This window comes from Globicephala melas, chromosome 7 (genome assembly GCF_963455315.2).
Source record: "Globicephala melas chromosome 7, mGloMel1.2, whole genome shotgun sequence".
NCBI classification, from domain to species: Eukaryota; Metazoa; Chordata; class Mammalia; order Artiodactyla; family Delphinidae; genus Globicephala; species Globicephala melas.
The window spans coordinates 54,270,247-54,288,423 of NC_083320.1; the positions used below are offsets into that span (position 1 = coordinate 54,270,247).

Consider the following 18,177-nt stretch of genomic DNA (forward strand, 5'->3'; position numbering starts at 1 on the left):
TTACAGGTACCTGTCATTCACCTTAGATTTAAGAAGATAAAACTCTTCTCTTGAAAATATTTTGTTCTAGTGGTCACATAGCTACTAGATGTAAATTTACTAATATCTTTTAAGTACCTGAGGCTCCAAAAGAAGTTGTCCCTGAAAAGAAAGTACCTGTGATGCCTCCTAAAAAGCCAAAAGTCCCACCTGTTACAGGTATTTGTCATGAACCTTAGGCTTAAAAAGACATAACTCTTTTGCTCTTGAAAATGTTTGTTCCATTGGTCTCATAATTACTAAATGTAATTTTACTAATATCTTTTAAGTGCCCGAGGCTCCCAAGGAAGTTGTCCCTGAAAAGGTGCCTGTGATGCCTCCTAAAAAGCCAGAAGTCCTACCTGTTACAGGTAGCTGTCACTCACCTTAGATTTAAGAAGATAAAACTCTTCTGCTCTCGAAAACATTTTGATCTAGTGGTCACATAACTTCAAATGTAATTTTATTAATATCTTTTAAGTGCCTGAGGCTCCCAAGGTAGTTGTCCCTGAGAAGAAAGTACCTGTGATGCCTCCTAAAAAGCCAGAAGTCCCACCTGTTACAGGTATTTGTCATGAACCTTAGGCTTAGAAAGGCATAGTTCTTCTGCTCTTGAAAATGTTTGTTCCAGTGATCTCATAACTCCTAAGTGTAATTTTACTAATATCTCTTAAGTGCCCGAAGCTCCCAAGGAAGTTGTCCCTGAAAAGAAGGTGCCTGTGATGCCTCCTAAAAAGCCGGAAGTCCCACCTGCTGAAGGTATTTGTCACTGATCTTAGGCTTAAAAAGACATAACTCTTCTTCTCTGGAAAATATTTGTTCCAGTGATCTTATAACTCCTAAGTATAATTTACTAATATCTTTTAAGTGCCTGAGGTTCCCAAAGAAGTTGTCCCTGAAAAGAAAGCGCCAGTGGCACCTCCTAAAAAGCCAGAAGTCCCACCTCTTACAGGTATTTGTCACAAACCTTAGGCCTAAAAAGGCATAGCTCTTCTGCTCTTGAAAGTAATTTGTTCTAGTGATCTCATAACTTCTAAGTGTAATTTTACTAATATCTTTTAAGTGCCCGAGGCTCCCAAGGAAGTTGTCCCTGAAAAGAAGGTGCCTGTGATGCCTCCTAAAAAGCCAGAAGTCCCACCTGTTACAGGTAGCTGTCACTCACCTTGGATTTAAGAAGATAAAACTCTTCTGCTCTCAAAAACATTTTGATCTAATGGTCTCATAACTCCTAAATGTAATTTTACTAATATTTCTTAAGTGCCTGAGGCTCCCAAGGAAGTTGTCCCTGAGAAGAAAGTTCCTGTGATGCCTCCTAAAAAGCCAGAAGTACCACCAGGTAGCCACCTCCATGTTGCTATGTTTGACACTGTCCGTTTGTCTTTACTCTGGCTAATCATGAAAATACTAATCTCTTTAAGTACCCGAGGTGCCAAAGGCAGCTGTCCCAGAAAAGAAGGTGCCTGAAGCTATTCCTCCCAAACCGGAAAGTCCTCCCCCAGCAGGTAATCATGAAACTCTCCAAACCAGTATTTTTAAAAAGAAAAAGTCTCTTCTTAGTGCTGTAAAAATCTTTTTGCAAAATATTTCATATACTTTAGTCAATTCTAGCATTAAAATGAGCTTGTGTCTTTAAAGTGCATGAGGAGCCTGAGGAAACTGCCCCAGAAGAGCCTCCAGCTGAAGTCGTGGAAGAGCCAGAGCCTGTTCCTCCTCCAAAAGGTACTGACCAGCTACTAGGTTGCCTTTGCCAATCTTAGCTCTTCTTGTCACAAAACTTCTGGGCATTATGGGCTTTTCTCTTGTTTCTCACTCTTCTTCACTGATTCTAAAACATAAATTTTAATATCTTTAGTGACCGTGCCACCTAAGAAACCTGTCCCAGAAAAGAAACCACCTGCCGTCATTGCCAAGAAACCTGAACCACCACCAGCAAAAGGTATTTCCCACTGCCACTGCTTCCTACAGAAAAATGTCTGTCGTTAAAAAGCTATGTTCTGCTGCTCCGCTTAATGATTTCCATATGTCATTGAAACTATGAGCTAATAACTACTAATGTCTTTTAAAGTGCCCGAGGTGCCCAAGGAAGTTGTTCCTGAAAAGAAAGTGCCTCCAGTGGTTCCCAAAAAACCAGAAGTCCCACCTGCTAAAGGTACTCGTAACTGTCCACTGTTTCATGGAGGTGGATACAGCCTTTATCTCTTGAAAAGTGTTTTGCTCTGTGTAAATGTGATGAGCATTTACAAGTGATTCTTCATAATGTTAAAATACTAATATCTTTTAAGTGCCTGAAGTTCCAAAAGAAGTCCTTCCAGAAAAGAAAGTAGCTGTTCCCAAAAAGCCCGAAGTCCCACCAGCTAAAGGTACATGTTACTAATGAGATTCTGTAGAAAAGCACTCACTCTTGGTCTCAAAAGTCACTTACTATAGGAAACCCTTTTGTTTGTCAAACATCTTATATTAAAAACTACAAACCTACTATACTGGATGTTTAGGGTTTTAAATGTTTTTAAATAGCATCACTAAAAAAAAAACTGGTACATCTGTTATAAGTATTAGAAGAGTTTACTAACATGGTTTTGTTAATCTTAATAGGCTACATTGTCTTCCCACTATGTGGGTCCAAGAACAGATCACTGGCCTAATCGTGAATTTTGTTCTTGGATCTCTCCCTGGGTTATTTGAACTAGATGTGAACTAGATATGGTATAAATTTCATGTACTTCTCAACTACCCAGAAGTAAAACCAACTCATATCTTTTAAGTGCCAGAGGTACCAAAGAAACCTGTCTTAGAAGAGAAACCAGTCGTCCCTGTTCCCGAGAAAGTAGAGTCCCCTCCTCCAGAAGGTATAGGTAATGCCATTTATGAGCTTACCACTTATGACTGTTTTTAATTTAAGCCTTGTTCCTCTTCTTTTCTAATTCAGTATCTCTTGGTCATTTTCTGTCCTTTAATTATTTGTCTTACTTCACTATTCTTAATTAGCTCCAATCTCAAATCTATTTTGGGTCATCAGTCAGCGGTATCTACACTGGCCATCATAAGGTGTTTCAACAAAGCTTCTCTAACGCACACAAAGTAGGACAGGAAAACTAATGACTATAAATAACATTAAACACCAAAAGGGCTTTTCAAGCATTCAAATCAATAGAAACAGAAATCAGTCAAACAAGATGGATTTCATCTTAACAAAAACAAGAAACGATATTAATAGAAACAAGGGAAGAAATCAAGATGACTATTTATTGTGTGTTGCATTTTATGCATTTTAGAATATTGTTCCACACATTCAACTAAAATTAACTATATCTTTAAAGTATATGAAGAACCTGTAGAAATTGCTCCTGAAGAGGAAGAGCCAGTTCCTGTTGCAGAAGAGAAGGAACCAGAAGCCCCACCTCTGGCAGGTACAAGACAGGATTCATTGAATGGGAAAATACATCATTTGATTTTTATGTCTATTATATATCTTATTTAAGGTAAAATCTGTCTTCTGTCTCCTTCCTTAACATTTGACCTCCTTGGCGAGAACAAAAGTCAATTGCACACATAAAACTTTTGTCCTACAGAGTTTAACAGTGTGCATAGCAAAGAAATGTGTGATCTTTTTTATTTATTCATAGCATTAAACTTTTCATTGTAATCATCTGACTCTAAAAGAAATTCCTATCTTTCAAGTGCCTGAAGAGCCCAAGAAGATTGTTCCAGAGAAGAAAGTTCCTGTCATCAAAAAAGCAGAACCTCCACCACCTAAAGGTACTTACAGTAAAATAAATATTTACTTCATTTTTGTGTGCTGTCTAAAACTTGACATTCTTTCCTTATTTTGTACTGTGCTGTATTATGTGTTGAACTGTCATCTGTATGTTACAGTGCTGAACAGACTTGTCAAGTTTATGTATACATATTGCATCTTGCAATTTTATATTATTAAACACTACTAATATCTTTAAAGTACCTGAGATGGCAAAGAAAGTTGTTCCAGTGAAGAAAGTCCCAACTGTTAAGAAGCCAGAAACACCAGAAGTTAAAGGTATTCACATAATCATTGACATCATAATTTTTTTTAAAGTACTCTGATATCTTAAAGTGGAATCCAATAAGTTGTCTTCATTGTTAGGGACAAAAATGTCCTTATTTTGCTTTCATTAATTTTAATGCTGCTCTGTTAATTATAGTTTCTTTATTCTTAACATTTTTTCAATGTCTTTAAATATTCTTTTAAAAATAAAACTAATATCTTCAAAGTGTCTGAGCTGCCCAAGAAACTTGTTCCGGTAAAGAAGGAACCTGTGCCTGTTACCAAAAAACCAGAAGTCCGGCGAGAAAAAGGTACCTACCATGAAGAAAAAAATATGTATTTCTCTGAATGCTGTCTGCACATCTTAATAGTAGTTCTTAGAGCAAAAATTACTGAAGTATAAGTATATGCAAAAACAAATTTTACAGAAAAAAAGGGGGAAATAATGAAGACAAAGAGAGAAAATGAGACAGACAAGTAGGAGAAATCCAGCCTATCCTGAGAGATAAGGCTGGATATAAAGATGACAGTCATATTTTGGAGTTCTTTGAATGCCAGTATAAGGCATGTACTTTAGTCTGTGGGCAATAGGAAGCTTCAGCGGTGTATATATTAAAAGGAGTTGGGCTTCAGATAACTGGCAGCAGTTCAAACTCTTAGAAAAGGATGATAATAGAAAAGAGCCACTGCAGTTACTTAAGATCTTCAAAAATTGGACAAGATCAGTGGTGACAGAGATGGAAAAGGAGATTGGATTTAAGAGAGGTGGAGATTGAGTTGGTGTCTATTCTCAAAGCAATTAGGGAAATAGAGGAGCCCAAGATGATTGTAAGGGTTGAAGCCAAGCCATGAGGATGGTTCATTGGGTCCCCAAACTAAATTAATATTAGAAAGAAGATAGTAAATATATTGTTCACTTTTCAAGTATGGAAGTTGGGAACGTGCATCTGGAACTTAGGAAGGAGATCAGGGCTGGAGATGTAGATCTAGAAGTTATCACCATGGAAATAAGAGTTGAGAGTGCAGGAGTGATTGCTCAAAGAATGTAGAGCCAATTTTTCAAAGCATCAAAGTAGACCAGTGGAGAACATCTACACTTAAGGGTACACAGAGGAAGAGAAATAAATGAAGAAGGCTGCCAAGACTCATTTATAAAAAATGGTGCCTTGCCTCCAAAGCCAGTTTCCCCACAGTCTTATAAGATGAAGTACTTTCCCATGTATTCTTTGCCTGCTCTTTGCAGTATCTTATACACCTTCTAAATTCTTAATAGTAAACAAAATCAATATCTTTAAAGTGCCTGAAGTTCCCAAGGAAGTCATCACAGAAGAGAAAGTGTCAGTTCCTACCCCTGAAGAACCAGAAGCTCCACCCGTCCAAGGTACATGACTGCTCTATAAATCTTGGAAAGATGACAGTTGTCTTCATCATCTTGCTTTGGTTGTAGATGGATCATTTGTATTTATCTGTTGTCTGTCTTATGTAGTGAAATTATTGGTATTTTTGAAGTCTTCTGAAGAATATGTTATAATGTGTAACTAAGTTGATATGTTGAAACTTAGCAGTTGCAGTATTCTATTCTGAATTCAGTCTAAAATATAAAACACTGTGTTTTTTAAGTTGAAGAGTCTCCTGAGGAAATAATATATGAAGAAAGAGCATCCATAACCATTGGTAGAAAAGTGACTCCCCCTGTTGAAGGTAGATATATATTATATAAATATAATTTTTTTAAATCTCTTGAAAACTCCTGTTAGAAATACAAAAGTATTTATAGGGTAACATTCCTTCTTGAAATTTTATATAAAAGCATTCTAGCACATGTTTGACTGCTTTGTTTTTCAAATCATTATACTTCTTTTGAAGTAGAATCTTTGATTATTCTTGATGGTAATTATAAATTCTAAAAGATACAGTTTACTGAGACAACACTGGAATAATTGTATTGGATCCTCAAATGATAACCCAATGTCAGATATTAAAAGTCATCTCATTTGCCATCAACATACATCAGATAGTCAGTAGAAAACTTGAGTATAAGAAAATAGAAATCTTACCTCTTTTTCTATGTAAGTGAATTTGTGTATTTTTGTTTTTGTGACTGTCATCTTTGCATCTATGTGAAATTTCTATGAGTCTTTGTGAAGAACTTTATATTACAGTCTCTTATCCTTTGTCACCATTCTTTAAAGAACGTGAAATTGAAAAGTATGTTAAGCCTGAAGAACCTGAACCTGAACCACAGCCTGAAGAAATACCAGTACAAGGTATTCAGTTAATTGGGCTTAAGTCTTCATCACCATATTCTTCATCTGATACATATGTGTTTTGCGTTGTTCTACGTGTACAGTACATCTCTTTGCACCTGTATGTAAGATATTCTGTTTTAAATGTGCATCTCAGTCTTATGTATTCATGTCATTTGTACTATTTATTTCACATCAATGTGGCTTATATGGATGCTTCCTTTGTTGTTTTTATTAGTGCCTGTGCCGTATTTCTCATTATCTATGTACAGTGTTGATATTCTTATATTTTATGCTGGACACTTTTACGTTTTATGTTGGATACCAATAATATGTATCCAAAAAAGTAAACTTTTTACTTCATAAATATACCAAAATTTCTACTGAATATACTGTATATCCACATACCAATTAACATATTCCTATACTAATACTCCTGAAATACTCTTTTAAGAACCTGAACCTGAAAAGAAGGTTATTGAGAAACCAAAACCCAAACCAAAGCCCCCAGCTCCTCCTCCAGCTCCACCTAAGGAAGACCTGAGGGAGAAAATGTTCCAGCTTAAAGGTATAAAATGCCACTTCCAAAGTTTTATTAACCTGCTCCAAACTTCTATCCAGACATCTGAAGTGTTACTTGCAAGAAATGTATTTCTAAAATATGTACTTTCGGACATGATCAATCTGTGGGAATTCCATAGAGACCTGTGTTTTATGCTGCCCTGGGTGCCTTGTTGGGCCATGCCTGCTGCCCCAAGAGTCAGAAAGTACACCATTGTTAGCTTCATCCTGGCCATCTCAATCCAGGGGCTGTCCAACTAACTTTCTCATGCAGAGTGGGGTGAAAGGATTTTCTGATTTCAAAGTGTGGTTGCTCTGCATATCTTTGGGATCTTGTGCATGTGGAATGTAGAAGAAAACTCTGCAAGATATTTTTAATTTTGCAGTAGCAAATTTATACAAAAGCCAAAACTTTGTTCTTAAAGAATGACATATGCTTTAAAATATACTATAGATAATATATTTGTGGCATCCAATAGCTGATGTGTTCATAAACCATGAAAGGAAGGTATATGAACGCTCTGTCACTGCTTCCCCACTTTTTTTTTTTTTTGCAACTTAATAAAAACCCAATTGTGTTCCGTGGTTGTCCTCACCATATCTAGAAAGAGCGATTATGCATACATTTGATATCCAGCATCTCTTCCCATTGTTAAACTTCCTTTCTTTCTCTTTGCATTTAGGTTTCTCTTTGAATTCATTCAACATTACTTAATTTTTTAAATAGCATCTTTAAAAGCTGAAATAAACTAGCAAAATCATATTATTCTTTTTATTTCAACAAAATGTTGTCTTATTTGTGGTGTCATGAGATTTCCCAATCTAAAATAATCTAGATATAATCTTAGGTGAGCAATTTTCCCATACTCACCTACACATGTACACAAAGCCAGAATTTTCCATGGTAAGACTTCTTTCTTGCCTCTCTACAACCCTCTTGGCCTGTAGGGGAAGCTTCTGGCATTTTTAATCAGACATAGAAAAATTGATCACTTCTTAAAAGGCTACACATCTGTTGGTTAATATATTCCATGAGGACACACACTTAAATACATTTCCCTTCATGTAAAATTTATATGCAAAGGAAGATTTCCTCCTCCTGCAAAGAACAAAAATTATCTTCCTTCTCAGCCAGACTTTAACTTACTACTCAAGTTTGGAGTAAAACTGCAATCTGTTTTCATGGTTTGAACGCTTCTTGTATGTTCTTCAGTGGCTGTTCTTGGCTGTTATTAATGCTTTTGAGTTATAAGCAAAGCCTGGTTTTGATTCTTAGAGCACGTATTTAATCATTTGCTTCAGATAAGACTAAATAAACAAATAATGAAAGTAAGATCATCTTCTTTAAAGCTATTTCAAAGAAGAAAGTTCCTGAAAAACCTGAGGTTCTGGAAGCAGTGGAGCTTACACCTCTGAAAGGTATTTCACAGTCTAGAAAACAATTATGCAGTATCCCTTCATCGGACTCCTTGCTCTTCCTGCTTTCTAGAATGTTCTTCTTCTTTCCTTTTTTAAAATAATCAGAGTAGTCTCATTGATTTCTTGTATTTTTGTAGCTTTTATCGTCCTGGTTCATGAGTATTGCTTTCTTTGTCTCCCATCAATTTCATACATTCCTGAGTAGATGTTTTTTTCTTTGTCTCATCTACATATGTCTCCTTGCATTTTCCTAAACTCAAAAATATTAAATTTTACTGGTTAGCTGACATTAATATCAGAACATGTCTTAGATTAAAATGCTTTGCAATTTCACCTGAACAACAATATTTTAGCCAGTGTTATAAGCACTAAAAATAAGTCCTGTTCTCCTTCTATACTATTAAGGTGATTCATAGGGATTTCCTTGTGGCTTTCCTATCTCTTTTTTCTCATGGACTCCAAGACATTCTTTCAGGTGTACAGATCTCATGTTGTAGGGAAATTTCATTATCACTGCAGGTCATTTTTTCAAAATTTATTTCTCTTTAAACAATATTTTTCCCTATCTAAACTTAGACCCTAAAGAAAAATAAGTGAATCATAAAACATCTATTAAAATTAAAATTGTGAACTTTTCCAGTAAGTATGGTGGGTAACCAGTGTTCTGTTTAATTAACACATCCAGACTCATAAGTTGAATCTGTTCTTGTTTCACTCTGGAATTTTGGAAAAATCACCCATCTGAATGTATATTTCCTGATTTATAAAATGGAGATTACAAAATAATATTACTATGGATGTTAACCAGTAAAGGATTATTACAAAGCCACGCAAATATTAAAATGACATGTAATGACATATAATGACCTTAAAAGTAATAACTACAGTGGTGTGTTCTACACCTGAGTCTCATATGTCAGTAAGATCTTAAAAATAAAATAATAATATGGAAAAACAAATACAAAGATATATTTTCACTATATCCATTAAATAAGAAAAGGATATTATGCCATTCCAACTTATGTTAATTAAATGCATGGGCATCTCCAGTTTGATCAACGAAAATGGTTTACATTACGAATATTGGTAACTTGAAAATAGTATCAAAGGCCAGCACAATTTATCATGGATAAAAAAATTTAATGTTTAACTGTGAAATTTTACTTAAAATATCAGTACTTGACAGAAAAAAGTCATTATTTAAAGTGAAATATTTACATATTTCCCTTCTGCATGTTTAAAATTTGAAGTAAGAGACAGGCATGGCTGTGTTTTCACATAAAACAAAAACTTTTTAATGAATTGCAAATGTCTTTTTTAAAGCACCAAATGGGAAATTTAGAAATAGCTAAGAATTCAGATTGTAGGTGTGTGAGCAAATATAATGTTACATGATACAAATAAATAATGCTTTAAATTAGAAATTTTTTTTTTTTCGTGGTACGGGGGCCTCTAGCTGTTGTGGCCTCTCCCGTTGCGGAGCACAGGCTCCGGATGCTCAGGCTCAGCGGCCATGGCTCACGGGCCCAGCCGCTCCACGGCATGTGGGATCTTCCCGGACCGGGGCACGAACCCGTGTCCCCTGCATCGGCAGGCGGACTCTCAACCACTGCGCCACCAGGGAAGCCCTAAATTAGATTTTAATTGACATTAGTAGAGAGGTAAAATGGTTCAGTAATCAGTAAGTGTTTCTCTTTTTTCTTTTTTCCCATTCAAAACCATTAGGGCTACAGTAGTAATAGGAGGCTGCTGTATATAGTATCATCTGCCATGCTTGATATTCACTAAAGATGGGATTAATTTGGAATTCCTTGGGTCCGTTTTAGTTTAAATTCAAGAACATTTACTTATTCATTAAAAATAAGCTCTAACACCAGCTTTCAATTTCTATAGTTCTATAATTTCAGGTTAGTATTAGTTCAAAAAGGGGACCTTAAGAAAGGATGCTTAAGAAACTTATCAAACTCCAGATACTTTTGGTTTCTTCTCTCATCAGTGGAGAAGATTGAATAATGTCACTAACACCTACTATAGTTGATGGTCGGGGAGATATCAGAGTAGATTTGGGCAATCTACAATTGCAGATTGGGGCAAAGATGCTGTTAAGAACCTTGTATTTGATGAAAGATTCATAAAGTCAATATAGACACTTTTAAGATGAATGAATATATTTGCCTGTAGTTAATGCAACTGAATTTCATCACAAGGTTATATAGACGTTTGCAGAGGAAACAACTTGAAGTGTACTCTTTGCTTTCAAATTCTGTGATATTTATATGTAACAAAAATTATTACTTATACAGTAGTTACTAGTTTTGAAAGAGACATTTTTCTTGTTGAAATTTACTTTTTATATGAATTCACTTCAAAATTTAAATCATGTTCTTTTAAGTGCTTGGAGGTGAAAAGAAAGTTCGCAAATTACTTCCTGAACCTAAACCTCAACCAAAGGAAGAAGCTGTTCTCAAAAGCGGTATAGTATTTTTCAACTGTTATATCAGCTTCAAATACACACACAAAAGACTTGAAAGCTTACAAAATGTTTCTGTCCTTTGGTTTTCTTTTAAATTAGATTCCCAATTTATCAAAATTCATTTGTAGTTGTATTGAAAATTAAATGTAATCATTTCCATCTTTTTAAAGGAAGACAAATTTTGTGAGCAGAGTATCTTGAAATTTACAACATTAATAGACATGACTAAATTGATAATATTCTAAACTAATGACCGTAGCTGCCATTTTCATAATCAAATTATATAGTAAAATACACTAAACCTCTTAAATACTCTAAATTACACCAAACTATTTAAGCCTAAACTCAGCATTCAGTTTTAAAAAGTGTTAACACAGGATTACCACAACTAATAAATAACATTTTCTAAAACCTGAACTTTTTTTGACTTATAAAATATTAAAGAATTAGAAACAAGATATTTGAATGAAGAATCAAATTCTAACATTTTCTTCACATACAATTACTTATTTCTAGGCTACATTTCTTTGGCCAACTCCACTTCAGTAAACTTTATACTTACTTAAATGCTTCTTTTCTCATTAAATTATGGCATTGGATTGTGATTAGAATTTGTTGCTATTCAAATTATTCATTTTGTGTTTGGGTCATTTCTACCAGGGATTTAACTCTGAACAGACTATCTACATAGATATAAAGTGACTCTGAGTGTTGTTTTAATTAACGTAACAACCTTTGATTTTTTTTTAAGCATTTTTAGTGTAAATACCAAGTTCCCTGGTGCACTAGGTTGCATGCTTTTCACTTTCCTTGCTTTGTACATTATTTGCATTTGTCAAATGTATTCAACATCTTCATTTGTTTGTCTTGGTTTACATATAAATATTTTTGTCTTTTAAGTTCTAAGAAAGAGACCTGAAGAAGAACCTAAAGAAGAACGTAAAGAAGTAGAAAAAATTAAAAAACCTGCAGGTAGGAATCTCAGTAACAATTTGTGAAATTATCTTTTAACAAAATGGACATTTAACAAAAAGTTTACCTTGTAAACATAAATGGATTTAAATATAAATGTAGCTTCATATTTCATCTGTCACATAGTCTGTGTTTTCCATTGTCTGCTTTCTGTTTAAATATTTTTATAGTACTCAAATATATTCATGCATTTCCCTGAACTTTATTATTATTATTATTTTGTCACTTAAGTTTTCCAGTAGAAACAGTTGTGAAATAATCAAGTTGGCTGCAAAATGACTTCATGGGAAGGTGTCAGAAATGTTTCATAAAATTTGGGGGCTTTTAAGGGGGCTGATTTTTATCATTCGCCTAGTCACAAAGAGTATATATTTGGAAATATTTTGAAGCGATTTAGAAAGGGAGAGATAATGGAGTTGGGAGGCAAGTATAGGTGAAATAAAAGAAAGAAAAATAAATTGAAGCAGAGTCAAGAAGAGAAAATAGAAATTAATTGATAGAATATAAGGGTTGTTTTAAGCCATCAATAGAGCTTTTGCAAAAAGTTTGATCTGATTATTTCAGATCAGTTGATTTCAAAGGATTCAAATCCTAAAATAATGCTAGAAAATCATCTTATTATCTTAAAGTGCCAGAACCACCTCCAAAAGCTGTTGAAGAGGTTGAAGCACCTCCAGCTACTGTTACCAAAAGGGAAAGGAAAGTTCCTGAACCAGCAAAAGGTACAAACTTTCTGGCATTTTCTTAGTTGTCTCTAAAAATACAAATATGCATCAATTAAAATATCATTACACTGGCATTAAGATTTGAACACATGACCTTGATCGCTCATCTCATCCAGCTTAATTTTCTTTACCATTTCACTCTCATGTGCAATTGCCTCATGTCCACCCATTTGTTAAATATTTTTTTTTGCGGTACGCGGGCCTCTCACTGTTGTGGCCTCTTCCGTCGCGGAGCACAGGCTCTGGACGCGCAGGCTCAGCAGCCATGGCTCACGGGCCCAGCCGCTCCGCGGCATGTGGGATCTTCCCGGACCGGGGCACAAACCCATGTCCCCTGCATCGGCCGGCGGACTCTCAACCACTGCGCCACCAGGGAAGCCCAAATTACTAAGTTTTAAAAACTAAAACAATTGTATTTATGGGCAATGAGATGAAAAACAACATTAGAACCAGTAAAACTGCCTTACTATATTTTCTAAGTATTTTGTTTAAAATGCAAAATAAACTTGGAGTATTTGATTTGGTGACTATATGTGTACAAGTTCTAATACCTTACAAGATATGTTAAACATGCCCAATTTTGGTTTGACTTTGTGAAAAACTTCAAAAATACTGTGATAATCTGCTTATTACTGTGGATTGTTTTAGTGCCTGAAATTAAGCCAGCAATACCTCTCACTGCACCTGAACCAAAACCAAAGCCTGAACCAGGTAAGCAAGCTTATCCTCAATGTCGACAGCATATTCCTTCATGTTTCACACAATTAATGTGTAGCTAATAAGAAAAAGGGAGTAAAGTCCGCATGCATCAAATGATTTCTAATGTCCCAATGTATTATTAGATTATAATGCTATATTTTATTTAATATAATATGTTACATATATTCAAATATATTATTATATTGTATATAGATTTTATTATAGTTAGAATATATTGTTCTCTGAAAAACCAGTTATTAGGAGATTTTAAAGTTACATCAGAGAAGGCAAATAGGCCACCAAATGATGTTTTAGGAAGTGACAAAGGATACATTAATGCAATGGACATCTTTCTACAGAAGTGAAAATAATCAAACCACCTCCTTTGGAGCCCACACCAGCCCCTATCGCTGCCCCAGTGACGGTGCCAGTCGCTGGAGAGAAAGCAGGTACTTATTCTGTGGTTTTCTTTTTGCTTGTTTGTTTTGATGGCTTAATAAAAACTTCATTAAAAATCAAGCTCTCTTTTTGTTGAAACATAGGCATCATTTCAATTGTGGGAGCTTATATAAATTCTCAATTAAATTTTCTTCATCTGCTAATCTATAGCAACATAATCTCTCACCCATGGCTGCCTATTGTGTTTCAATTGAAATGTACATTCCTGCAAAACACCATTTCTTTATATGCTTTTGAGATTAAGTAATGAATATGTTCAGTGCTGATGAAAATTAAGATGTACAGATACTCTCTAAGGACATACATATAGGAATCCCATGGAGATTCAAATTTCCTATGTGCCCTGCAGGAATCATTTCTCATTTTTTAAAAGGATTGCATTTTGGGATAATGAAAAAGTTCTGGAAATGGATAGTGTTGATAGTTGCATAATATTGTGAATGTACTTAATGCAACTGAATTAAGTTGCATTTAAAATGGTTAAAATGGTACATTTTATGGTTAAAATGGCAAATTTTATGTTAGGTATATTTTACCACAATGAACAGGAAAAAAAAACAGGACTGCATAGTTCAGCCTTTAAATCTATATAAGAATTTAGATCAATAATAATTTTCTTAAACGTACTAACTCAGTGATACAGCTATCTCAGGTACAAACAAAATACTTATTATTGTACATGAACTATTAGTAGTTCATCACTTAGGTGATAATCTCAAAACCAAAAATGATTTGACATGTATTGATCATTGATAAATACACGTCCTAACTATTTGATATTTGGCTACTTCCTTCATCTCTTTAAATTTTAATTTCCTAGTCTGTAAAATCAGAATAATAACTATAACTACCTACTAGGATTATTGTGAGGATTAAATATATGCAAAACACTTAGCACAGTGCTTGGTACATAGTAAGCCCTATAGAAATATTTGGGTTTTTATTGTGTTTAATAACATGAGGCAATATACTATGTTCTTCTGGCTGTAGTTTAATTTTAATATTTATATTAACATATTTTGTCACTGATATTTGTGGTTTGGGCATTATTCTTTTATGATTTCTATGTGATAACTTTAATTAGTTCAGAAAAAGACGATAACTGCCATTGAGATGATTGAGTATGTGTAAAACTACAGCTTTTCTCACATCCCCAGAGCCTGACACTAGGGAATTGATTCTACAGTTTATACTGCCCCTGAGTGAACTGAATTAAACTCTAAGTGTAGGAACTGTCTTGGTTCTGCCTTAGTTCATTGTCTAATTAAGGTAAATCTTCAAAGGAATCCATGCATTTGTAGAACATAGACTCTTTCTTTTTCTTTAGTCTTCTCCGGATTTATCTGCCCAGCTTAATAAAGAAAGCCCTTTAGTAACTTCTGGGTCATTTCCCTTTTGCCTACATTGATTCCTTGTTGACAAAAACGTATTTCCTTGGTTCACACAACCAGCACATGCATAAACATATAAAATACTTTACATAGCTAGGCAAGAATAAAACTCTTTTTCACAAGGAAAGAGTAAGCCTTCCAGAAATGGGAGAAGAATTACTTGCTGAAAGTAATCTTTTAATCCTAAAAACATTGGCAATTTAGCTTGGTCACATCATTCTCAGAATACGCCTTCTTGGAAATATCCAAATATTCTCCATGGAAGTCCTATAAATCTAACTTTTTCTTTATGCATTAATATTTATAATAAAGAGCATGACTCATCCCACGTGGTTTACTACTAAGCATGAAATAAGTCTGGAAATTGTTTAAATGCTGAGTTTTATTTTTATTTCAGAAGCCAAAGCACCGAAAGAGGAGGCTGCCAAGCCAAAAGTTCCCATCACAGGTAAGATTCATTTCCCTGTACCTGAGTTGTAACCTTTCGCTCTGGGAAACTTTACATTCAAGGGAAACTTTCTGTACGAGGGGGAAAAAATTCAAAATTTACATCAATCTTTATGACTTCTAATTGATTCTGCAAAAACTAGTATGTCTTCTGATATTGCAACTAATATACCTCTAATAGTATTCAAGTGGGTAATACATATATAAAATATATACTTTAGCATAATAAACCCTATAAGTTCCTAGTTTCATTCTTCATATACATGATATTTATACATGACAGATAAAATACTTAGACGCTAATCTGGACATTATATATTTGGCTTTAAAACTTGAGAAAACGAAGAGCGTTTATTATTCATGGATTCCTTATGCCACCTCATTTTCTTTCTGAAAGAAAGCAGGATAACTTCAATTGACCTTTCAGTTGCCTAGTCTTCTTGTCTTCTGGTCACTCTATCACTGGTTTCATCCAGCAGACAGCCAGATATTCACTTTCTGACCCTTATGGAAATGCCAATTCAACTTTTAATTTTATTTTGAATTAGGTGTAGCCAAAAAGACTCCTTCACCAATAGAAGCTGAAAGGAAAAAGTTAAGACCAGGAAGTGGTGGAGAGAAACCGCCTGCTGAAGCTCCGTTCACCTACCAGCTGAAGGCTGTGCCACTGAAGTTTGTGAAAGAAATCAAAGACATTGTTTTGACTGAAGCAGAGTCAGTTGGCTCTTCTGCAATCTTTGAGTGTTTAGTCTCCCCCTCCACTGCAGTCACAAGCTGGATGAAAGATGGTAGCAACATCCGTGAGAGCCCAAAGCACAGATTCATCGCTGATGGGAAAGACAGAAAGCTGCATATCATTGATGTTCAGCTTTCTGATGCTGGCGAATACACCTGTGTTTTACGTCTGGGAAATAAGGAAAAGACCTCCACTGCGAAACTGATTGTCGAAGGTAATTTCCAGTCTTATGAATATGGTCTGTATTAAACTTTAACACAGTAAACCTCAATAGCAACTTTTACTGTCATTTTAGACAAAACCTCTTATTTCCAAGTTTTATTTCATTGAAAATATTGTACGTATTGAAAAGTCTCTGCAGATTCTCAATACCACAATTCTCCACAGAACTTCCTGTGCGTTTTGTAAAAACGCTTGAAGAGGAAGTCACAGTGGTCAAAGGACAGCCATTGTACTTGAGCTGCGAGTTAAATAAAGAACGTGATGTGGTCTGGAGGAAGGATGGCAAGATTGTGGTGGAGAAACCTGGCAAAATTGTGCCCAGCATCATTGGCTTGATGCGGGCCCTGACCATCAATGATGCAGATGACTCCGACGCAGGGACATACACAGTGACTGTGGAAAACGCCAACAACCTGGAGTGCTCATCCTGCGTGAAAGTAGTAGGTTAGTACTTGGCTGGGACATTGAGTTCTACTTATTATTATATTAAGAAAAGAGAAGAGAGAATTTTATTTCCCAGTATCAGGATATCAGTAGTCTTATACCTTATCTAAGGGGGGGGGGAATATCAAATCATAACAAATTAATCATGTCCAGTTTTGAGAATTTTTTCCTATTTCTGAAATTTACTAAGGAAGTTATTTATATTACTTGTTCAGATCATAATTATCTTTCTGACCTCACTGTCATACAGAAGTCATTAGAGACTGGCTGGTGAAACCCATCCGAGATCAGCATGTGAAACCCAAGGGGACAGCTGTTTTCACCTGTGTCATAGCAAAGGATACTCCAAACATTAAGTGGTTCAAAGGATATGATGAAATCCCCTTGGAACCAACTGATAAGACCGAGATAGTAAGAGATGGAAATCATATACACCTCAAAATTAAGAACGCTATGCCAGAAGATATTGATGAATATTCAGTGGAAATTGAAGGGAAAAGATGCTCTGCAAAGCTGACACTTGGAGGTATAAAAAATCTTACCTTTTATTCTCAAAGATAAGTTTTGTATATGAGCCTGAGGCAAAACAATGTACATACACACACACACACACACACACACACACACACACACACACACAAAAGCATCTTTAGGTTGTTGAAAGCCTTATGGTATTTCATCGTTTACCAATACAGATCGTGAAGTTGAATTGCTTAAACCAATAGAGGATGTTACCATTTATGAGAAAGAAAGTGCAAGCTTTGAAGCAGAAATCTCAGAGGCAGACATTCCCGGAGAGTGGAAACTGAAGGGAGAACTTCTAAGACCCTCACCTGTGAGTAATTTCTAATTTTAAGTTGTTAGTCATATACACAAATGAACCTATCTACAAAACAGAAACAGACTTGCAGACATAGAGAACAGACTTGCCAAGGGGGAGGCAAGATTGGGGAGGGATGGATTGGGAGTTTGGCGTTAGCAGATACAAACTATTACATATAGAACGGTTAAACAACAAGGTCCTACTGTATAGCACAGGGAACTATATTCAATATCCTGTGATAAACCAGAATGGAAAAGAACATTAAAAAACGTATACATATGTATAACTGAATCACTTTGCTGTACAGCAGAAACTAACACAACATTGTAAATCAACTATACATCAATAAAAATAAAATAAGTTGTTAGTCATATAAAATAACTACATTCTATAATCAGGTTTGACGTTCAGATTTGGTTCAGTAATGATGGAGTTACTTCCAGCTTCTGAAGTGTCAAAGAGGGGAAGAAATTTGATGCATTATTTGTGGACAGCTCAGCAATTTTTTAAAAATTTTATGA

At 35.1% G+C, this 18,177-nt stretch overlaps 1 protein-coding gene across 1 annotated transcript in view; it reads left to right on the top strand.

Annotated features, from left to right (window-relative positions):
* TTN (titin) overlaps positions 1 to 18,177 on the top strand; it is a 279,722-nt gene that overhangs the window by 151,121 nt on the left and 110,424 nt on the right. Inside the window, 21 exon segments of the mRNA XM_060302200.1 lie at positions 694 to 777; positions 1,437 to 1,520; positions 1,654 to 1,737; positions 1,871 to 1,954; positions 2,084 to 2,167; positions 2,301 to 2,378; positions 2,781 to 2,864; positions 3,336 to 3,425; positions 3,697 to 3,774; positions 6,740 to 6,853; positions 8,197 to 8,265; positions 10,658 to 10,738; positions 11,639 to 11,710; positions 12,340 to 12,432; positions 13,084 to 13,146; positions 13,494 to 13,583; positions 15,382 to 15,432; positions 15,980 to 16,381; positions 16,555 to 16,833; positions 17,084 to 17,359; positions 17,529 to 17,668. Of these exon segments, the coding sequence (XP_060158183.1) occupies positions 694 to 777; positions 1,437 to 1,520; positions 1,654 to 1,737; positions 1,871 to 1,954; positions 2,084 to 2,167; positions 2,301 to 2,378; positions 2,781 to 2,864; positions 3,336 to 3,425; positions 3,697 to 3,774; positions 6,740 to 6,853; positions 8,197 to 8,265; positions 10,658 to 10,738; positions 11,639 to 11,710; positions 12,340 to 12,432; positions 13,084 to 13,146; positions 13,494 to 13,583; positions 15,382 to 15,432; positions 15,980 to 16,381; positions 16,555 to 16,833; positions 17,084 to 17,359; positions 17,529 to 17,668 (2,480 nt within the window).